At 42.6% G+C, this 24,367-nt stretch overlaps 1 protein-coding gene across 1 annotated transcript in view; it reads right to left on the bottom strand.

Moving 5' to 3' along the window:
* NAV2 (neuron navigator 2) overlaps positions 1-24,367 on the bottom strand; it is a 206,545-nt gene that overhangs the window by 133,987 nt on the left and 48,191 nt on the right. Inside the window, 2 exon segments of the mRNA XM_079307961.1 lie at positions 8,361-8,413; positions 11,384-11,501. Coding sequence (XP_079164087.1) covers positions 8,361-8,413; positions 11,384-11,501 — 171 coding nt within the window.

Genomic DNA, 24,367 nt, shown 5'->3' with positions numbered 1-24,367 from the left:
TTTGACAGAACTTGGTGGCTACCTTAGATATAAAATAAAAGATTAAATGGAAGGGCAAATTAAGCTAACACATATTCTGAAGCCAGGTTGTGGCAGATATACCCCCAGAAACAAAAATCTGCTCAAATATACATGAAGAATTGACTCTTCTCTTAAAATTGCCTTACTTTGGGTTTTTAAAGACAAGGAGAGTTTAGGCACTATTCTAAGGCTGGAGAAACAGCCTAAGCCTCATCTCATGCATCCTCTTCTCTTTGACCCTGGTAAAAACCTTTGCTATCCTGTGTTTCCAGCTCCTCCTGAAGAAATAATGGGACAAATATTGAACATTCTCTCACAACATGCCCAGTGTGAATAGAAATGAGGGCAGTAAACCCCACAACAGAAAACTGTGCATCACACTGGCCAAAATTCCTAATGACAACAAAGAGCATCCAAGGGGCAAGCTTGTACTGTGAATGGACTCAGCCATCTAGAGCAACTCCCAAGGTTTGCCAAAGCTCATCTGCTCAGGGAGAGACACATGGAGGGTTGCAGAAATGCTCCTGCTTTATTGAGCTTTTCAGGTTTCTTTCAGGTTGTTTTTTTTTCAGGTTTATTTATTTAAAACGAAAATCTTCCCATGGGGAAAAACAAAAGCAAAGAGCAATTTCTTAGAAAAATATCCCTGGATATATTATTTTTTATTAGCTCTTTAAACTTTGAAAAGTTTAAGTGGATAATTTGTGAATAATTTGAAATCTTGAGATGTTCTATATTATGATTAAGCAACAACAAGTTCAACTTTGCAAAACAAGTATCAACAAAGAATCCTGCCTCTGGAGAATCATTAATTTAGGATATAGATGAAACTCTCTTGACAATATTTTAGCACACACCACAGTAACTGTGTTTCTTGGCACTGAATCTCTGCTCATGTGTAACTGAGAAGAGGAAAAGGTGGGGAGAAGCCATGGCTGTGCTCAATAAACTCATAACAAGGACAGTAGTGACTCTCATGGACATATTATCTCCATCTTCCCTGGCTGCTCAGGGAAGACCCTTTTCTAACTGGGGCTCCTAGGCTTAAGGTTACATACTGTGCAATTGGAAAAGGGGGACTGGCTTTAAACTGAAGGAGAACAAGTTTAATAAGACATTAGGAAGAAATTCTTCCCTGCGAGGGTGGTGAGGCTCTGGCACAGGTTACCCAGAGAAGCTGTGGCTGCCCCATCCCTGGTAGTGTCCAAGGCCAGGTTGGATGGGGCTTGAAGCCACCTGGGATAGTGGAAGGTGTCCCTGTCCATGGCAGGAGGTTTAGAACTAGATGGTCTTTATGATCCCCTCCAACCCAAATAATTTCATCATTCTATGATTAAATCTAAAATAACACCAATATCTAGCAAAGGTGGACTTCTTCCTAAAACATCCTTGAAATTTACATAAACCAATCTTTATCAGAGTGCACAAATGCTTAAAAGGAAGGACCAACACCAACACCACTCAGTGAACCAAGTGCTGGCTGCTCTGTCCTCAAACACCAGCTCAGATGTTGAAGGCTCTGTGTATCATTAACTTGAATTCGTAGCAAGAATCCAAAACTTAATGAAGCTTGCTCAGAAAGAACGTCCTGCAATGCAGGTGCTGACAGTTGTCCACTTCTAAAAAAGGTCCCTGGGAAGGGAGCTGCGGCCACAGCCCATTCCCAGCTCCCTCCCAGCGGGGCTCACAGGCATTCTTGTGTCTGCAGGCCTGGGGCTCTGAGCTTCACCTGTTCCCAAGCAATTTGTTCCAGTGGCACCAACACACATGTGCCTCCTCCTTCCTTGCACCTGGATCCTGGATAACAACTCCTACTGAAATTCCCCTGCATAACTGTTCAGAACAAGTGTAATAATACTGCTTATATGTGTAAAAATAGCTCTGCAGAAAAAACAGGAGAATAAAATACTATAGATATGCACTACCTACAAAGAATAGCTAATTAAAATAACCATTATCACACAGTTCCAGTGTATAAGCAATGGCTGAAAAGGAAAGGTCTGTGACAAGAAAGAGAGAAAAGGTTTATTTCTCTGGACTGTTTAATTTTTTGTAACAGCCACAATCTGTTTACACAGGTATTCCACAGCAAAGAGCTTATCACTGCATCTCCTTAAGAAGAAAGACCCAGGTATGAGAACTAATTCCATACAAACAGCCTTAATTCTTAGAGCACCAAGCTGAAGGAGAATAACAAATTAACTTTTACTTCCATCTGTCCTCAAATAAACCTTTTCCTCCTTAGTTGGAAAAGGTTCTCATCCATGATTTCTCAGTTTTCCCCATTTATGCCAAGAACAATAAGAAGTTGTGTGTTTGCAAAGTACTGCATAAAAAGTATATTTATGTAATAATTTTACATCAATAATGGTCATGGCAGAAAATTATGTTAATGGTGCTTCTAGACTCTGGTGTGGGTGTAAATATATAAATAGAAGCTACAGACACCTCCATATACAGATATGGAATGACCCTGGATCCTCAATCCATTTGCTGTTTAATGTATTTAGCCCTTACAGGGTGGGCAGAACCATAGGTATTCAAAATGCACTAATTCCATTTAACTGTGAAATAAATTATCAAATAGAATCTAATTCTGTCTTGATAGTGAAGCTTATATATTTCATTTTTTTCCACAAAAATTACTTTGTTGCTCTTTATTGAACCTCACACTGTTTCAGAGACAGATGATGTACAAATTCTTGCATCACTTAAAGGTTGAAGAATTGAGAGCAGCCCACTGGAGACCATAAAGGTGATCCATTATGGGACTGAAATAAGAATATTAGCAGCATTGTCTCCAAAGGCACCCTATGCACCCATCCAATGCAAGAGGCACATGCTGCCTTATCACCCACTCCCACGTGCAGAAGGAGTTCTGGAAACCATCCCCTCCAGAAATGAAACAAATCTCTGTTTTGTGACACTGCCATGCCTCATGGCAGGGAGATGTACATATTTGGTCTTTCCTGATCTGGCCCAGCTCTAGTTATCCTGTTATTTTCTATGTAGGATGATGGGGGGGGGGGGTGGTAGCTTGTGGTTTTATTTAGACTGCAAGCTCTGCAGCACAGAAACCTCTGATCCAATCATGTCTCACTGATTACCATGCACAAATGGTAAGCATGGCAGCATAACAACAGTCTGGGTATCTGGAAAAAAACAGAGATAGTAAAATCAATCTTATCTTGGAGCAAAAGTCATATAAACTGAGGCTGAAGGACAGATAAGAACAAGCAACCTGGCAAATCGTCTCTGAAGTAAATCATTCTTGTCTACATCACATGGTCACATACATGACCAAACTCTGAGTGCTTAAACAAAATTCTTTCAACATTCCAGAACTTGTTATTTGGCAGTGTCCCTGCACAGGCAGTCACAGAAGCTAAGCTGGCATCTGTCACTGGCCAGGCATGGGGGATGCCTTCCCCCCTCAACTGACCTTCAGCTGTGAGGAACTGCACCACAGGTTAGGGCCAGAAGACACCCATATGTTACCATGGTAACATCAAAACAGATGAAATTTCCAAACATACGCTCCCGGTAAGTTACAAACTCCCCAGGCAAAGTGGGGGAAGGCTTAGATGATGGGAAAGTTCCCTTAACTGCATTTGCACAGCCATGGAGTTGGATTACTTGAAAATACACAGCTATATTTAACCCCTGGGATGCATTTCCAAAAATCCTATGCTAGAAATTCATAGAGAAAAAATGTGCTTGTGATGCTTTTGATCTTCCAGCAGGGCTGCTCCCCTGAATTAGCAGCACATGCCCCAGCAGCAGAGCCTTCCTTGGCTTTGGGACTCAGGGGCTGGTGCAACAGCCTGGCAGATTTACTGCACCTTCCTATGGCAACGTTTGGACAACACTGGCTGTATAAAACTGCTCAAAATGTTTAGAGGAGCAGAGATAGATGTATTTTCCATGTGAAAACAAGCAACTAAGAATTTTTTTTTTTTTTAAATACAGCAGCTATTTTTAGTTATTTGTACATAACACAGCAGCTCCTTTCCTTACACACATAGAGAGCTTGGGTCACGTAAATGGTTTCAGCTCGTATTACTCCTTCCAATCAAGCCACAAATGTGTGAGCCCAGCTATCTCCTGTAAGTTATGGGCCTCATCATGACAGGACATGCATCTGTTACATCACTTCATTAAAGTGTTCTTGAGAAAAAGAACACAGAAATATGGATAACACATGCCATACACACAAACTAGTAATAGAGATTTCAAAATCTGTGCTCTTTCAACAATAAAAAAAATAATTCATGGAACTGGCAAGGATCACACTGAGGAGGTGAGTGGGTACCTTTCTCCAACAGCTGAATTAATATTCTCAGTACTGTTCAAGTCAAAACCAAGGTCCCCACCATGTTGGAAAATTTCCATACAAACTGTTCCTTTACACACATTATCCGAACACAAGAAATCAGTCAGATATTGAAATAGTCAAATTCCCGTCACCGGAAGTAAGGTTTCCTTGAAAATTATTGTACTGAAAACATAGCCTTCATCCCAAATTCCATACAGTTCTTGGGAAGAAATGCTGGCTCTGACCCACACTGCAGTCAGTACAACATCCTTTGTTTGCAAGACAAACAGCAGTAGGAAGACTAAGTGGTATTAGTTTACCACTACAGCTTGGTATCTGCATCAGAAAGAGATGATTCTTAAAAACCCTGTCAACACATGAAAAAAAAAACAAAAAAACCTCCTTTTTGCTATCTGAGAACAGATACTTAGAGAGACAAAGTGATCCTGAAAAATACTAACGTCCGGGCACCAACCCACAGGCGAACCACAGTAATTTCCTCGTCTATTTATTGGAGGTGCTGTGGTGTTTGTCAAGCCTATGTGCCTTTCTGGTGCTCCAAATTCTTGTCCTGTCCTTATCCCACAACTTCCCCAGACATGGGTAGATAGAAGTCTAGAGTATCCATCCACAGGTTCCCCAATTCTCTTTCTTTCAGCATGTTCTAGTTTTGCTATTTTCATACATATATCATGTAGCATAGACAACTCATACACTTTGGGTTCTGTTTGTCATTTTACAAATGATAACCTAAATGGTATGAACCCTTTCAGCACTTGCAAAGGCACTCGTATCAATAAGAATAATCTATAGTACGTAGAATGGAAAGGTATTAATCCCTCACATAATCTGCAAGATGCCACACATTAAACTAAAATTGCCCCGAACAAGAAGCAAGAAAGAAAAAGAGGAAAAATATCTCTGTTTTTCTTCAAACAAACAATATTAGCAGAGACAGCCCTACTCAGATTTATTCACCTAAGTCTTCTTTTCAGAAGTGAAAGAGGAAAAAGGCCTTGATTAATTGTCCTTCACCCAGTTATCAAGAACTATGCCAGCATTTTCTGTGGGTTTTTTTTTTCAAACCTAAGTGCTGTGATGCTCTCCAAATGTTCTTGGTCCCAGAGCCTGTGCTTCATGCAAGTACATCCTTTCTTACCCACAGAATTTTCTGCATCCAGCTGGAACTAATCATCAGAATTACAGGCTTTTGTTTACACAAATATCTACAGTATGAAAATATAGAGGTTTTGGGGGAAAAAACCCTGAAACAGATTTTATGCAGAGGACAAGAAATATAATAGTCTATAATAGATTATATAAAAGCCAGTCAACTCTTATCTGGAGCAAAGAAAGACAAGGATACTCCCCTCAGCAGAACTCAGGATGATGATGGGAGGACAGGTTCTCACCTAAGCGATTTTTCACAGAGCCAGTGGGGTCCTTGTCATGTCATTTTTGGCATTGGGACAAGGCTGATAAGCACTGATGGTCCCACATGGTTCTGCAGTACTAAACTTCACTTGACAAGGCTTATTAGCACTGGCTTGGAGCCTGACAGACCCAAGCTGTCTCTAACGCTCAGTTTGGGCCAATTTGCCTGATGCTCTCCAATGCTGGGAACAAGGCAGAGAGGCTGGATCTGGCTCTGCAGAGCTCCCTCAGGTTTGGCATCACAGGCTTGGGACTGTGCCACATGGAAGTGAAGACATTTCTTTTCCCCATGTCCTTCAATGGATTTGGGAAGACATAGATTTGGTCCAGCTTTCTAAGGTGATACACCTGGCTGGGAGTGAGCAGATTCTTCACAGCTCAGCTCACATGTGTCTGCTCAAGGCATTGGGACTCCACAAAGGGAAAAGAGGATAGTGGAAGGCTTCTTCCCTCTGAGATCTGTTGTATTTCTATACAATGAGTAAAGTTAAATCTCCATTTTTTGGTGCCCTTTTTTTTAATTCCCTCCTGATCTCCTCATCTCTGCTGCTCACCTTTCAAGCAATCTAATATGGATATGGACACTTTTAACTGAAATATTTATTTGGAAAAAGACTGGACATCTGGATGTCATCTAAGTATCTGGATGGCCTTACCTCTGCCACCTCTCTGAGCCAGAGTTACCAGACACCAGTTCCCACACTCTGCAGGACCCTGTGTTAATAGAGTGCACTGAAATGCAAAGGATGAAGACTGCTGTACCTTAAACAGGCACTGTAACATATTTGTCCTGGACCTGCCAACGGGTTGTCTCCCTAAACACTGCAAGTAACTGCATGAACACCACCCCTATAAAGATTCCTATGTTCTGCCTTAGAAGAATCATGGAATGGTTTGGGTTGGAAGGATCCTTAAAAATCACGTAGTTTCACCTTTCACTATCGCAGGCTGCTTCAAGCCCCTCCAACCCAGACTTGAACACTTCCAGGGATGGGGCAGCCATAGATTCTCTGGGAAACAACAGTATTTTTACAGTCAGACAACAAGGAGCTCTGTAAGCATATGCACCTGATAAAAGCAAGCCATAAGCATAATTCTCATTTTTCTCACATGAGGAAAACTGCTGGGGATGCCCAACTGACTGCAGGTCTCATGAGTGTGGGGACAGTCCCACCCACTGCACCCTCCTGTATGAGCAAGTGCAGTAACATCAGAGGAAGCAACACAGACCAAATGAGTCCTTCCAGCCCTGTCCAGCATTCCTGACCCAGCACATGCCCCCTGTATGCCTCTGGTTATAACCTGATCCGTCTTCCATAAGCAACCTACTACATGCATCCCACTATCCAACAGAGCAACACTTTCTCTTCATTGAGAATAATGACTTGAAGTGACTTTTTTAGCTGCAACATCCTGAAGCTGGTTACAGACTCCAGTCCTGAATGAAATTCAGTTCTTACGATACACTTATGGAACATTAAATTATAGCAATTGTCAAAATTTCCTCATTATTTATACTCCAGACAGCCTGTGGCTACAGCAAGAACAGCAACCACCCTCTTCAAAGCAGCATGGAGAAATGATAAATGTTTCTGATGGCTTGCTTTTTATAGAGCACTTGCTTCATGGTTTCAACAAGATTGATAACTTCCAAGAAACAACAAAAAACGAAAGGAGAAGAGCAGAACAGAGTGTGGGTTTTGACTTAAGATGTCAAGCTCTCCTTAAATCTTTATTTCATTTTACTACATGAGTAGCTGTGCTCATGTTGAAGTCATGAAGGTAGGGGCAGTCAGAAACAATCATCAAATAAAAAATATTAAAATAGCTTCACACAGAGAACAGACATCCAAGTGTCCCAAAGCAAGCATTTACAATACCAAAGGAAGATATTGGAATTTATGTTGTAAAATGACTTTTTCTCAAGATACAGAAGGAAGTAATAACCTTGTTTGAAGCATCATAAATTTTAATGCACTTCTTTTAAATGCATTTTTAAAACCAATTTTTTATTACTTGTGTTCTTAATAAAATTCTGCTGTACCTTTAAATTCAGCAATACTCACAGCAAATATACTCCTGAAGTATTGTATGCTTTTAATTTTCCTAGACTGATTTTTAGTTCTCCAGGTTTGAATATTAAATACAAGCAAGATATAAACCAACTTCTTATCTGTCAACATCTTGACAGATATCTATCTTATCTGTCAGCATCTTGAATTTTATGATTTCTTTTCATTTTATTCATATTGTTAATTTACTTTGTTTCATTTCAAAATGAAATCATGCTTTCAAATATCTCATTTTTTATTTCTATATATTTCTGTTTAATTATGTGATATTTCAGAAATATAAAGTATCAATGTAAGAATAATCTCAATTGTAAATACGTGATAAATTATATGGCCTAATTCAACTACTGTAGGGTACAATGGGGCAAGAACTGCAATATTAATATTCTGAAGATTATAATTTTAGCTCACTACTGTGAAAAATTGATTTAAAATGGTTATTAAAAGTCTCAGACTTTGAAATCCCACCCTATTGCTCAGCCATGCACACACAAACAACACACCACTTTACTACTTACCATTTGAGACCTATTTTTTGGGCAGCCATTGATGTCTTCAATCTTTTCATTTGCTGAAAAGCAAAAAAAAAAAAAAAAAAAGAAAAAAACAAAAGGTAATAAGAAAACTAAAGCAAGGGCATTTATACCAATTATTTTCTCAGCACTTGTTGCCAGGTCAGTAAAGGGGTTTTGGATTGTAGCTGTCCAGTCCCATGAGAATGTGTGAAATACGGAGAGCCACAAAAAGAAAAAAAGCAGCTGGAGTTCTCTACTGGGTCATGCCTCCAGAGACAGCTGGGGCAGAAGCCAACTGCTCTGACAACCTCTTGTACAGTAACGGGGAATTCCTTTAAACTGCAAGAAAGATGTGACCTCTGGAAGCTGAATCACCGCTGAGGGGAAAAGTGAGCACTACACATATAGGGATGTTAGCAAGGCAGTGGGTTTGCTTGGAGGGTGAATACAGGACTTAAATCCAAATGGGAAATTTATAATACATTTAATTTTAGTTTTTAAAGCACAAATCATGAAACAACTTTCCAAGATTCTTGACTATGGCTTACATGATAACCCAACCTGCAGAAGGGCAGTTTCCACCTTTAAGATCAGATGTGAAACAACAAAATCCCTGAGGTGGATAATGTTTGCCTTAGAGTCTGAGTTTTCCCAGTTTCACCTTTCAGCCTTGGATGCTGAAATGACTTTGAGTCTGAAGAAACAGTTACAACCAAAGTTCAGTTTTGCACAGTTTTTTCACTGTTATAAAGGCAGGTGATCACATCCCATTTGATTTATGTATAAAAAGCTGTATTTTCTAGCAGTCCCACGTATTCTCAGAATATCAGTCAGAACTCCACCCCACTTCCTGGTTTCCCTCAGTTAGAAGGATCATGTTTGACATGGTATCCCAGTAGCAGTCATAGCCATGAGAAGCAAAGCAGTGACACAACTTCACTCTTGCCTGATAAGTCCCATTTTACATATCCATGTCACCACACACCCTTATCCCCACGGCAATGCAAAGAAAAATTGATGCTAATCTGAAAGAGACTGCAGCTAAATCCACAGTGTGCTCCCCAGAGTGGTCCATCAGCTCCTACACACGAAGAGCACACATTGCTTCCAGGAATGCCATCTCAGCTTTGGTCATACAGAAACAAAGATGAATTCATTAAATCCCATTTTCCAAGTCCTGTGCACCCATCTCGCAATATTTACCATCTCTCACTTTAGTACCATGCAATATCTTCATCAGCTAAATTTATAACTCTTAAAAATAGATAGCTGTATTCCTATAAACTGGCACCATTCACAATTACTCAAAAGGAGACTAACAAGCTTGGGAACGAGCAGTCTCTTGTTTGGGACACGTGTACAGAAATACCTCCAAGAACCCAGGTCACACATTCATTCATTTTTAAACACAGTTACTATGCTTATATGGCATTACTAAGGCATATAGTACTTACAAATTCTTTTACAGGCTCATAAATTTTGAACTGAAATGAACAAGAATGATGTGAATACATTTTAATTAACTTGCAAAAAGTTGCTGTTAAACACAGCACACCATAACATTTAAAAAAAAGACCTCTCCTGCACTGCATATCAAAGCTTTCTTACTATGTAATTAGGAAAAAAGCTTGGATTTTGCACATTACAGATAAAGCTGCTTCTAGGGGCAAAAAGCTCTCCTCATCTTTGTGACAATGAGATGCAGCTGCCTAAAGCCATACACATCAGATACAAATACCTTTTCTCAACTATTACTTTGGATGAACAAACCCAGAATGATTAAATATGACCTTTCTTTCACATGAAAAAGGTTCTTTGAAAAAGAAAACCTTGTCCACAAACTTCAACTTTTGAAACCTTGCAGACCTTCTCTTAAATATTAGCCAAAAGGGAGCTATAAAAACGACCAAAAAACCTGCAAAGGTGATCAAAGCAGTAATTGGTTATGTATTTTAGAAGGAATAATTTCCATTTCATATGGGTTTTCACAAGTCAATACTCAAAGAGGTACATTTAATTATTTGGTAGAAGGAAACAAGTCCACATTTTGATGGTGACATTCTTGCACACGAGTTCTCATGCAGAAATTGCCTACAACTGTGTTAAGGCAGGGTAGCTAGACAGGCATGAAAGGAATCAACACTAACCTGCTCCTGGGTTTCCAAAAACCTTTCCTGTTAAAGGAAACGGATATAGGAAGGAGCATTGCTCATAGTGAATACCTGTCAACACACAATCATCAAATAATTCACGGCCTGTTTTTTCACCTCTGTAACTGCAGGGCAGATCTACAATGCTACTGAGATATAATGTTGCTCTACAGCAGAGAGACAGAATGTTTTTTAACATATTCCAGTAGAATCACTGGAAGATGCTTCACAGTGACATCTCAGAACACGGCTTGTAGATCCCTACCTTAAACCCAGAAGTAGCTCCCTCACAGCATCTCACACACAATAAATATGCATACACTGATGTCCTGTTCCTGCATTGCTGGCTTCTTAATTTGCATCTGAAATCTGCTAGTTTGCTTCTAACAATGGTTGTCCTAATTCCCATTAGCAGGCTTTCCCTTTGCATACATCTCCATTGGCCCATGTATGTGTTTTGTTGCATCCTCAGCACCAGATGGATAAGCCTCTGAAGGAACTAATGAAGGATCCAGGCCCAAGGGAAGAGGGACAATATGTAGCTCTACAAGGAGAAAATTGTTCAGAACTTTCATTATCTGCAAGCATTAATGCACTAATTTAAGAGAACTAAGACAGTGAGAGCTAACAGGATCCTAGCAGAAAAAAATATGAGTTGTCTTTTTTTAACATTTATCAGCAACATTCCATATTCTTCTACTATAAGACAAGGCTTTTTCAAATTAATTAGCAAAGCCACTGAAGGAAAATGATCTACCTAATTCCATGCAGTTTGATGGATTCCCCCCACGTACTCTGTTTTAGTATTGAAGATAAAAATGCGGATTGTCTGAGCGAGCTGGTGGATGCTTGGCACAAACACAGAAAGTCACTCACCTACAACTTGGATTATTTCAGCTAGCAGGACTCCATCAGTCACATCTTGCTGTAGGTCCTTTATCAATCTCTTGTGACCAGATTTTGCTAGATAGTGATTAGCCCAATCCGTATAAATCTGTTAGGAGACAGACAAACAGAAATCAACTGCTACACATAACACAACCTGAAAAATGAGAATTCTGTGTTTCGCCCAAGGTCCAAAAGGCTGATTTCAGATAGCTGCTTTTTTTTTTTTTTTTTTTCTCTTTGAAACAAGTCAACAACATTAAAATTCAAGGCCCTGTGCATATCAAGTGTTCAGCTTACTGCAGTGTGGATTTTTCTGTTCATCAACTTGACATCAAAGCTCAGGGCAGATGACAGCAAGCTCCAGAACATATTACAGCTTGAATATTCTACAGTAGCAGTGAGTGTGCACAAGAGATTTCAATTTTCACCCAAGTTTTGGTTTGGGTTTTTTGTTTTTGTTGTTTTTTTGGTTTTGTTTTTGTTTTTTTTTGTTTTTTTTTTTTTTTTGCATTTTTCCTTTGACATTTTTTCTTCATATTGACAAAGTTTTAGACGTTCTTTTCCCAAAAAGGCTTCTGGTGGATATTAGGCCTACAGCAGTTTCATCATGAGGAAACTCGTTTATTGTATTACCAAAGAAACCTTTAAAGGTCCTAAATATCCACCAATTCTAATAAACTCCATCTCACAGGATAAACAGGCCTATTAAATTACTTTTAATCTGTTACGCAAACCTCCAGCTGTTGGAATTTATTTCAAACTGTATTACATGGAAACTAAGCACACCAAACAGCCAAAATCTCTCTTTTATTTGTATGAAGTACTGCTCATTATATGCCAGCACAACTTATTCAAGATCATCAGAAAACTTACAAAAACTTTTCATGCAAGGTTATCAAAAAGAAACTAAATTATTTCATTAGGAATTTCTGCTTATGAATTAAATAACAGTATTCTTAACACAGGACAATATTCCAAATCAAGATTTTGTAAAATTACCTATTATGTTCCAAAGAAATAGGGTAAAAACAATTAAATATCAGGATTTTACCTTTTAAATATCTAAATATTCATATTCACCCCTATTCTGAAGAGTGTCTAGAATATTGGAAACACATTCATCCTAATCCAGTCTACCAGTAAGCATTTGTAGATTCAATGTGCTTCTGGGAGCAGGACCCATCCCAGCCCTCACAGACCCTATAAACCCCTGTGGGGATGACAAATGTCTCTACACCAGGGTGAGACAGTCACTGACCCAGAGGGAACAGTGGTATTCAATCCTCAAAAATCCAGGGAAAGCCCTCCCTGTGCACTGCCCAGGAAATGCTGTTTTCGTTCACAGCTACTGATAGACAGAAGGAAAAGAGCATGGGGAGATAAGCAGCTCTATGGGCTGAACAACTCCAGCATTAGGAGAGGTGCTGCAGCCCCCTGACCAACTTCATGGACCTCCTTTGCACTCCAGTAACTCCACATCCTTCTTCTCCAGGGGGCCCAGGGCTGAGCAGTGCAGATCTTCTGAATTACTGACCCACAGCTACTCATTTCAGAAGCATCTCAAGCCTTGCATTTCCAATGTGGTGATGATGTCCTCCTTCATGGGAATCAAAAGTTAGCTGCCATGTCTACGGGGCAAGCATTTGCCACAAGACAGAAGAACCTAGATGTTATACAAGGATTGTAATTTCTCACTCCTCTTGCACTTGCTGATTCAATGTTAATATGAAAAAATGAAGAACAGAGATTTTTACTAGAGCTGTTTTAGTTATAAAGTCTTCATTTGTATTTTTTTTAAAACCTGTAAAATATAACTGGTAGCAGCCATGAAGAAATTACTTAATATCTGAAAGATATGCCCCTATTTTCCACCATTTATCCTTTACTTTCCTCTTCAGACCAGCAGGATGTGCATTTCCTATGCCAACAGCATCATGGGCTTGAACAGAAAAACACACTGGAACACCACAGTGAAAAAAAAAAAAACAACCCAGAGCTGAAAAATATCTCAATGAAATAAAGGCCGAGTAAACGAGTGATTTCCCCAGCCGACAAAGAAAAGGGGCAAAAAAACCACACTGCACAAACCAGACACTGTGTTCCTTAGCTCCTTTTGTAAGAAAACATTTTCCGTAGCAGGAAAATATTTTAAAAGATTCAATGCCTTCAAGGAACTATGATTAACGTAACCTACTTTTCTGCCACATGGCTTTTGCTTTCTTATCTAGGAGTGAAGACATATGAGGGAACAGGTTGTAAACGATTTACTCTGCAAGTGCAAGGGTCCACCCCCTCACACCATCCCTGCAATTCAGCTGACAAGGAACTTATTGAACACAATAATCGTGTTTCCTTTAATGGAGGGCTGCAATTAATGTCCTAATTTCTCACTGAAAGGCTTTCAGAAAATTTAAGATTATACTTTGATGCATCAGTTTCATCCTGGTAATTTTCCTGATGGAGATCATCAGGCAGTTGGACAAATCTTGGATCAGCCCTAGAGTTAAAACAGGAGCAGACCCCTCCTGGCACAGCCTGAAATCACAGCAACAGCAAGACCTTGACAGCTAGCCAGGATTGATTTTTTAAGTGAAATAACAGTGTAAGAATGTGTGGCTGGCATTGCACAACTGCTATCCTGTACCTGCTTCCTACTGCCCTAATTCCTATTGCATCCAGGAAGAGCAGATCTTATATTCGTATCCTGGAAATAAACAGAACTGCATCAAAGAAATCCCTGAACTCCCTTAAATTGTTCTAGTAAAGGAGACAGCTTGAAAGACCCCAAATACCTACTGCCCAATTCACTGCCTATGATAAAGCAAAAAGAAATTCCCTCTGATGGCAAATTATTCTTGTCAACCCCACTTTGCGTGCTGAAGTCAGCCTGCTACAAGCAGAGCTTTTATGCACACCAGTATGGAGCAAATATTTGTTTCTTGGGTATTTAAGGATGTGGAATATTATTTCATTCCACTACTTGATCAGGAAAATATTTCACAGGAAAATACATATAATAAATACAGATATAATAAACCTGCACCTCTCTTAAAAATGTTATCACACAACATTATTTTGCAGTATGCATAACATGCAAATTATTATTTTTTAACTGTCTGGGATATATATTTACAAGCTCTGAAGCATTCTTAGGCATACAGTATTATCTAGGCTTATTGTAGCAGCTCCTCATGGTCACCACTGATTTTTATGCCATATATTAAGCTAATCATTGAAACTTTCCAGGATGTTTTCAAAATCTTTTTGTTGCAAGTCTTTGTAATGTACTACACAAATAGATTTCTAATGTTTCTTTTCCTTTTCCATACAAATAAGTGAAAAAATATAACTGCACAATGGCTGCTATTTCTAGATGCATTAAATACGTTTCAAAGCACACAATGTTTTCAAATATTCAAAACCAGGCAAGTAATAGGAAAAACAATAATAAAAAGTCAGAAAAACACTGCTGAGAAATGTTCCATTTTCCTATCTCTGCACATCAATTACGACTGTTCCTCAGGTATTTTTAGCAAATGGATATGAAGTCATGTGTTTGAATGTTCATGTGAAAATTACCTGAACTGTTACCTAATTAAAAATATAAAAATCTTGTGATGTGAAATATTCAACCCACTACAACCCAAGAGATATTGCCTTATTATACAAACCAGTATGGGCTTTTAAAACTTTTCAGTGGTTCCAAACAGTATGAAAATCACTGAAGGCAGCTTCCTTACTTCAGTTACAAAAATCAAGTGAACATGGCAATTAGGGCATTATCACCATAAGCAGGTCTTTGTGTTCAACTCAGGTTAATGTTTAACTCGGGTCTAAGTCTCAGCTTTTGTTAAAGGTGGACTCAGCTGTTGGGTAGCTTTTTTTTTTCTCTGCAGTGTATGAACTTAAGAATCCAATTATCTGGGAACAAATTAAAAACATATGCGCAAGTCTTTTCTTCTCTCGTTCTTCCCCTCCCCCCAACTTTGATCCACCAGATTTGAATTAAGACCATTACAATTAAGTATCAATTCTGGAAATATTCAGTACATTATGAGTCATAGCCAAAACACTAAAAAGTAGTAAGGTTTGGGAAAAAAAAATCCAAATTCTAAAGATTCTGAGTCTGTCTGTAAATACAAAGGCCTGAACACTGTCTTCCATCAACAAGATTGAAGAATTTTGAAATTTAATGGGGTTTCTCCCCACAGCCCTTTCCTTAGCCTCACATCTGCTTCTTTAAAGCACATTTCAGATGAGAAAGGGATATTGCTTTCCAGCCAGGAGACCCCTGAAATTCCCCAGCACTCCAAGCCTCCTAAAGCATTTCTGACTGTGATGAGAGGACATCCACCACAGCCCAGCACATCTGAGCCCATCTGCCCTGTATCTGAACACTGAATCAACAAAAAGGTGCCTTTGGCAGAACTGGTTGTTTATTCAAGCCCACACAGCCACCCCCAAGTACTTAAATAAGGCTAGGGAGTAGAACTGACCAGCAAAACCAGAATACAAAGCATGAATAAAGTCAAGGGAGCAATGAATCCAGAAAGAACCTTTAGAGACTGAGTATATTAGTGGGGCTGCAATTAGGTTAATGTGTCAGGTATTATCTGGGGTCTCCTTTAAATAAAACCTACCTGATGCTTTTGCCTCTGAGTCAGTATTCTGAAATACACTCATGGAAAGGAAAGGATTCACACAAAACGATTTGAAAAGAATGTCTCTCTTCTATGGAAGTAGAAAATATGCCTGAATCTCTTCCTTGTTAATCATTTCCACACACACACACAAAAATCTAATTATAATCAACACCCAAGTAAATTTTCAAATCTTTCTTTCCTTTCCCCTGCTATGTCAGTTCTGAACTAATCAGACTTCAATTGTTTTCTCCCAATAATTATCATGAATCAGGCTCTCATGAATCTGGTAACAGCTGAAGAGTATCTTTTTGACATTATGTAGCATAATTAGAGCAGAGCAAGGCTTATTTCATCATTGAATAGCAGGGTTAGTCACACTGATGAATTCCCATTCCAGAAGGGCTACCACAATGCAGTGCCTGTGCTGCTGCTAACCAAACCACACTGCCTACTAAAGTTCATAGAGAAAACAAAAAACACCCCAAAATCTAAAAATAGCCACAAGATACTGAGATGACCCGAAGGGGAATGGCTGCAGTCTTTACAACACTATGGGGTTTTGGAAAAGCCCGTGAGATACTGCTGCCCAGTGTCATGGAGCTTACACAGGTGGAGTCACGAAATTCCAGTTTTTGACTGGTAACACTGTTCGGGGTTGAGTGTTTTTCTGTTACTGTGTCAGTTGTAAGAATTTTTCCCATTATCATGCCAATGGAGCTGGCCGGGTTACACCCAGGGTCCCTGATGGGTCAAGACAAAGGGGGTGGGTGGGGACGGCCCCCGGAGGGGCCTCTGAGGCTTCCGGGAGGGGACTCGCGTTTCAGGCGAGCTGGGAGGAGGACGCCTGGGATCGTTCAGCCACGCGGCCGAGCACAGCAGAGCCAGACCCTCTGCAATCACCTGCCCTGCATCTGCCCCGTTTCCAGCCTCCTGCCTCTGCGGACACAGCTGATCCCCCGGACACACACGGTGAGCGAGGAGCCGCCGCCCTCGGTGAGGGTGAGCCCGTTCCCGCCCGAGACCGGCGTGGCCGCTGCTGCCCCTCCCCCCTCCCTCCTGCCTTCGTTCCCGTCTGCCCTCTGGCAAATCTGGGCTCTGGACTAAGTACAGAGACAGCGTGCTTGCATCTAAAAGGACTGACACCGAGTTATCTATTTCGTTCTGTTAGCAGTTTTAACTGTTATTGTTTTCTCTTTGTATAGTTAGATATATTAGTAAAAGAGCTGTTATTCCCACCCCCCCTTATCTCTGCCTCAGAGTCCTTGATTCAAACAATCGTAATACTTGGGGGAGGGGAGTGGAACCAAAGTCTCTATTCCAAAAAGGGAAACTTCTGCCCCTACTGGCAGACACCTGTCCTTTCAAACCAGGACAGATTTTGGCGCCCAATGTGGGGCTCGAGGGCACTGAGTTGAGAGTTAACACAGGAATAACAGCTCTCTTAACTGGCAATATGTTGTCTGGTTTAATCTGGTTTGTGTTCCATGTGGTCACAGCCATCTCCCTCCCATTTGTAAGCCCTTTTTTGAATTTGGGCCCCCTCACCAAGGTTGCTGTGCTATTGTCCGATTAGTTTAGTGGATTGATTATGTCAGGAATTCATGGGTTTTTACTTTTTTCTGGGAAGTGGTTGCATGGATCCGGAGCTATCGTACTCTAACTGCATGTTTCTGGGGCTATTTCAGTAATGGTACTTACTGTAAGGTAACGAGTGCAAGGGAAATTTTTTCCCAACCCATCACCCAGTTTTTTGAGGCTACCCCACTGGTTCTCAAGGATTTCAGATCTGTTTTAATTGCCACTGTTATTATACAGTGGCTGGTGTTGCTGATTGGCCTGTTTTACTTAGCATTCAGAAACAAGGGAATATTGGCTTGGATGACAGCTCTGATACCTGCCCCAGGGACTAGGGATGATGCCCCACAGCCCACCGCAGAAATGAGCCATCCAGAGTGGGTGGGGGCTCTAGTGAAGGATATAGGCCAAATGCTGAAAGAGCATAGCCAGATGATGAAGGAGTATTTTTCTCCAGCTGGTGAGAAACCCTCCCCCTGCCCTAAAGAGGGAGAGTCAGATGGTGCTGCAGTGGAACCCGTAGATGTTGTATCTGTCCAGGTTCCAGCTGGATCACAGGAGCAGCCACAGCCAGCAGCAGTTGCTCCTGTGGAAACTAGGAAATCTAAGATTAAAACGAGGCACTTAGATAATGGGGATCAGCAAGGAGGGTCCTCACAACCAGCAAGGGAGCCAGAGGTTGAGATTGTCACCGAGTCCCTCTCATACGATAGTCTCCGTAACCTGCGTAAAGACATTGCTCGGCGGGGCCGTGAGCCTTTTACAACTTGGTTACTCCAGGTCTGGGACCTTACAGGAACAGGTGTTCAACTGGATGGAACTGAGGCCAGGAATTTGGGATCCTTGGCCCAGGATTCAGGTGTGGACCAGATATTCGTAAGGGAGCAAGGCCTCCTTTCCCTCTGGGACCGGCTTTTAATGAGTGTGAGAGAGAAGTTTTTACACAAAGAGAGGATGCAGGAGCACCACCGTAGGATGCGCTGGAAGACCCTTGAGGAAGGGATCCAGCAGCTGAGAGAGACAGCAGTATTAAAGGTACTCTTTGGGAGGGATGGACAGCATGACAATGACCCTGACAAGGTCAAGTGCACAGGGCAGATGTTATGGAATCTGGCAACCTTGGGTCCATCTCAATATACCACCTACATAGCAATGATTAATGCCGATAACAGTCCAGAGACAGTGTGTTCTGTTGCCAATAAACTCAGAAATTTCGAGAGCATGATGAATGGCCCAATGCAGGCTAATGTCTCTGCTGTGGCCAGGGACCTCCAACAGGTCGAAGATAGGATGAGGGATATGAGGGAAGAGATGATAGAGAGAATTGAGGAGGTGAGGAATATCAGCGTAGCACCAGTACGAGTCACAGGCCCCCAAGTCAGAGCTTCACGTCCCCCAGCTAGGGAGAGAGGGTACACCTCACGAGCTGACCTGTGGTTTTTCCTGCGAGACCATGGGGAAGACATGGGAAAATGGGATGGGAAACCCACTTCTGTCCTGGCAGCACGGGTGCGTCAGCTCAGGGAGGGAAATGCTAACCGAGGGAGCCGCACTAAAATGAAGGTAGCCTCAACCTCCCACAAGCAAGGTGCAGGGTATTACAGCAAGGAGGATGTTCTGTCAGATCCCCTGGAAGGAACCTCCACTATGTATGCCCAGGAAAGAAATAATAACCAGGGCTAGAGGGGCCCTGCCTCTAGCCAGGGAGAGGCATGGAATGACAGAATCTATTGAATAGTGTGGGTGCGATGGCCTGGCACGTCAAAGCCACAGAAACATAAAGTGTTAGTTGATACTGGTTCACAATGCACCCTAATACCATCAAAACATGTGGAAAAGGTACCTGTTTCCATTGTTGGGGTGACGGGGGGATCACAGGAATTCACTTTGCTGGAAGCTGAAATTAGCCTGACAGGGAAGGGGTGGCAGAAACATCCAATTGTAACTGGCCCAGGGGCACCGTGCATTCTAGGCATAGACTTCCTCAGGAACGGCTACTACAAAAACCCAAAGGGGTTCAAGTGGGCTTTTGAAATAGCTGCTGTAGAGACAGAGAGCATTAAGCAGTTGAACACCTTGCCTGGACTGTCAAAAAACCCCTCTGCAGTAGGACTCCTGAAAGTGACTGAGCAACAGGTGCCAATTGCCACCATGACCGTGCACCGCCGGCAGTACCGGACAAATCGAGATGCTGTGATCCCCATCCACAAAATGATCCGTAATCTAGAGAGCCAAGGGGTGGTCAGCAAGAGCCACTCACCCTTCAACAGTCCTATCTGGCCTGTGCAGAAATCTGATGGAGAATGGAGACTGACTGTGGACTATCGGGCATTGAATGAAGTGACTCCACCGCTGAGCGCTGCCGTGCCGGACATGCTGGAACTCCAGTATGAGCTGGAGTCCAAGGCAGCAAGGTGGTATGCCACCATTGACATTGCAAATGCATTCTTCTCCATTCCTTTGGCATCAGAGTGCAGGCCTCAGTTTGCTTTCACCTGGAGGGGCGTGCAGTACACCTGGAACCGACTGCCCCAGGGGTGGAAGCACAGCCCCACCATCTGCCACGGACTGATCCAGGCTGCACTGGAGAAGGGCGAGGCTCCAGAACATTTGCAGTACATCGATGACATCATTGTGTGGGGGAACACAGCAATGGAGGTGTTTAAGAAAGGAGAGAAGATCATCCAGATTTTACTGAGAGCCGGTTTCGCCATTAAAAAGAGCAAAGTCAAAGGACCTGCCCGAGAGATCCAGTTCCTGGGAGTGAAGTGGCAGGATGGACGGCGCCAGATCCCCACTGAAGTCATCAATAAGATCACTGCAATGTCCCCACCAACAAGCAAGAAGGAGACACAAGCTTTTCTAGGTGCTATCGGCTTTTGGAAAATGCACGTCCCTGAGTACAGCCAGATTGTAAGCCCTCTCTACCAGGTCACTCGTAAGAAGAACGATTTCCATTGAGGCCCTGAACAACAGCAAGCCTTTGCCCAGATCAAACAGGAAATCGCTCATGCAGTGGCCCTTGGCCCAGTCAGGACAGGACCAGAGGTAAAGAATGTGCTCTACTCTGCAGCTGGGAACCATGGTCTGTCCTGGAGCCTTTGGCAGAAGGTGCCTGGTGAGACCCGAGGTCGGCCCCTGAGATTCTGGAGCAGAAGCTACAAAGGATCTGAAGCCAACTACACTCCCACAGAGAAGGAAATCTTGGCTGCCTATGAGGGAGTTCAAGCTGCCTCAGAGGTAATTGGCACAGAAGCACAACTTCTCCTGGCACCCCGACTGCCAGTGCTGGGGTGGATGTTCAAAGGAAAGGTTCCCTCTACTCACCATGCCACCGACGCCACATGGAGCAAGTAAATTGCCCTCATCACGCAGCGCGCCCGTATTGGTAACCCAAATCGCCCTGGGATTTTGGAAATAATTACGAACTGGCCAGAAGGTAAAGATTTTGGTCTCGCTGATGAAGAGGAGCAGAAGCAAGTGACCCAGGCTGAAGAAGCTCCACCATACAACCAGCTGCCAGCAGATGAAACACGCTACGCCCTTTTCACCGACGGTTCCTGCCACATTGTGGGGATGAACCGAAAGTAAAAAGCTGCCGTATGGAGCCCCACACGACAGGTTGCACAAGCTACCGAAGGAAAAGGTGGATCAAGTCAACTTGCTGAACTCAAAGCTGTTCAGCTGGCCTTAGACATTGCTGAGAGAAAGAAATGGCCAAAGCTCTACCTTTACACTGATTCGTAGATGGTAGCCAATGCTCTGTGGGGTTGGCTGAAAAGGTGGAAAAAGGCTGACTGGCAACGTAGAGGAAAACCAATCTAGGCTGCTGATGAGTGGAAAGACATTGCCATTCGGGTAGAGAAGCTCCCCGTGAAAGTCCGTCATGTGGATGCCCATGTTCCCAAGAGTCGGGCTAATGAAGAACACAGGCACAACAAGCAGGTAGATCAGGCTTCACAGATAGAGGTCTCAAAGATAGACTTAGATTGGGAACACAAGGGGGAACTGTTCCTGGCTCGATGGGCCCACGATGCCTCAGGCCATCAGGGCAAAGACGCCACCTATAAGTGGGCACGAGACCGAGGGGTAGATCTAACCATGGACAGCATCTCTCAGGTTATTCATGACTGTGACACGTGCGCTGCCATCAAACAGGCCAAGCGGGTGAAGCCCCTCTGGTATGGGGGGCGATGGTCCAAATATAAGTACGGAGAGGCCTGGCAGATTGACTATATCACACTGCCTCAGACCCGCCAGGGCAAGAGCTATGTGCTGACCATGGTAGAAGCCACCACCGGATGGTTGGAGACCTACGCTGTGCCCCACGCCACTGCTCGGAACACCATCCTGGGCCTGGAAAAGCAAGTCCTCTGAAGACATGGTACCCCTGAAAGAATTGAGTCAGACAATGGGACTCATTTCAAAAATAGCCTTATAAACACCTGGGCTAAAGAACATGGCATCGAGTGGGTGTACCATATTCCGCACCAGCGGCTGGGAAAGTCTAACGGTGCAATGGTCTGCTTAAAACCACCTTAAAGGCACTGGGTAGGGGGACTTTCAAAAACTAGGAGATCAATCTACCAAAGGCCACATGGTTAGTGAATACCCGAGGTTCCACTAACCGAGCAGGCCCTGCCCAGTCAGAGCCCTTGGGAGCAGCAGATGAAGATAAGGTTCCAGTGATACACCTAAGAGGCATGTTAGAAAAAACTGTCTGGGTGAACTCTGCTTCCAGCAAAGACAATCCTGTTCGTGGGGTAATTTTCGCTCAAGGACCAGGTTGCACTTGGTGGGTGATGCAAAAGGATGGAGAGACCCGATGCATACCCCAAGGGGACCTTGTTCTAGGGTGAACTATATATGATACTGTGCCCGTAACTACATGTATGTATATAATTTAAAGGTTTCAATATGATGTAGCATGATGGCATGGAAAAATTCGGGGTAGATAATGTTCGGGGTTGAGTGTTTTTCTGTTACTGTGTCAGTTGTAAGAATTTTTCCCATTATCATGCCAATGGAGCTGGCCGGGTTACACCCAGGATCGCTGATGAGTCCAGACAAAGGGGGTGGGTGGGGACGGCCCCCGGAGGGGCCTCTGAGGCTTCCGGGAGGGCACTCGCGTTTCCGGCGAGCCGGGAGGAGGACGCCTGGGATCGTTCAGCCACGCGGCCGAGCACAGCAGAGCCAGACCCTCTGCAATCACCTGCCCTGCATCTGCCCCGTTTCCAGCCTCCTGCCTCTGCGGACACAGCTGATCCCCCGGACACACACGGTGAGCGAGGAGCCACCGCCCTCGGTGAGGGTGAGCCCGTTCCCGCCCGAGACCGGCGTGGCCGCTGCTGCCCCTCCCCCCTCCCTCCTGCCTTCGTTCCCGTCTGCCCTCTGGCAAATCTGGGCTCTGGACTAAGTACAGAGACAGCGTGCTTGCATCTAAAAGGACTGACACCAAGTTATCTATTTCGTTCTGTTAGCAATTGTAACTGTTATTGTTTTCTCTTTCTATAGTTAGATATATTAGTAAAAGAGCTGTTATTCCCACCCCCGCTTATCTCTGCCTCAGAGTCCTTGATTCAAACAATCGTAATACTTGGGGGAAGGGAGTGGAACCAAAGTCTCTATTCCAAAAAGGAAAACTTCTGCCCCTACTGGCAGACACCTGTCCTTTCAAACCAGGACAAACACTAATTGCAGTCTCATGCTGATCCATGCTACAGTCCAACACAGTGATCTCATTAATAGATATCACACTGCAAAGCCTGGAGCTAAACAGCTAAAGCCAAAGGTTTAACTGAAAAACCCATCCCTCTGAAGCATCTGTGGCTCCAAAGGAGCATAAGAAGGATAACTGCTATTTTGAAAAGCAGTAAGAGATTATGACCCTGACAATATTTTGCTGAGTTAATGGCAAAAGGACAACAAGGAGGCACATGGTAAAAAATATATATATATATATTAAAAAAAAAATCAAGTTTCACAGCATTTGTCACAGACCTTTTTTCAAAGATTGATTACAATGTGTGGCCTTAGTTACCCCCACATGCTTCTTAAATCCTATCTGTACATCTGTACCAAAACACAAATCCCAAAACAAGGGTAGTGCCAACTCTTCCAGAATAAACAAAGCTTTGCACTGCTATCCAAAAAAACTGTTTCATGTTTTTTTCACCAAAAGAAAGTTCTTGCAAAATAAAACAAAACAAAGGCTTGAAAAGCAGGACAGAGGATGGATAACATGTGTCCACTTTAGCAGGGAGGTGAGACAGCAAAATTAGTTTCCTGGAATGCCACTGTATGCCAGGTTGGATGGGACTTTTGAGCAACCTGGTCTAGTGGAAGGTGTCCCTGTCCATGGCAGGGGGGTTGAATGAAATATCTTTAAGGGCCCTTCCAACCCAAACCACTCCAGTTCTCTGTCATCCCCTGAATATAGCAGGAATATATGCATTTATGTATATGCATATACACATACTAATTAGTATCTAATATGATGCTAGTATTCTAAATTACCTAAAGTGCTGGAACTTTTGAGTTATCATCAACTATTAAGAACTGATCTATAACCATCTGCAATTCCCACTTAATTCCCACAATTCTGGGGAAACAGAGGTAACTCTGCTTCTTTTTTTTTTTTCATTTCTTAAGGCAACTCAATGACATTATTCATTCTACTCAGATGTGCAAGTGTTTGTTGCAACTGCTTTGAATTATTACCCAGTTGGTGGGGGAATGTTCTTCTGAATATTAC

Source organism: Erithacus rubecula (genome assembly GCF_903797595.1).
Source record: "Erithacus rubecula genome assembly, chromosome: 6".
Lineage (NCBI taxonomy): Eukaryota > Metazoa > Chordata > Aves > Passeriformes > Muscicapidae > Erithacus > Erithacus rubecula.
Note: the sequence above shows the minus strand (reverse complement) of the source record. Positions and strands in the feature narration are given on the sequence as shown.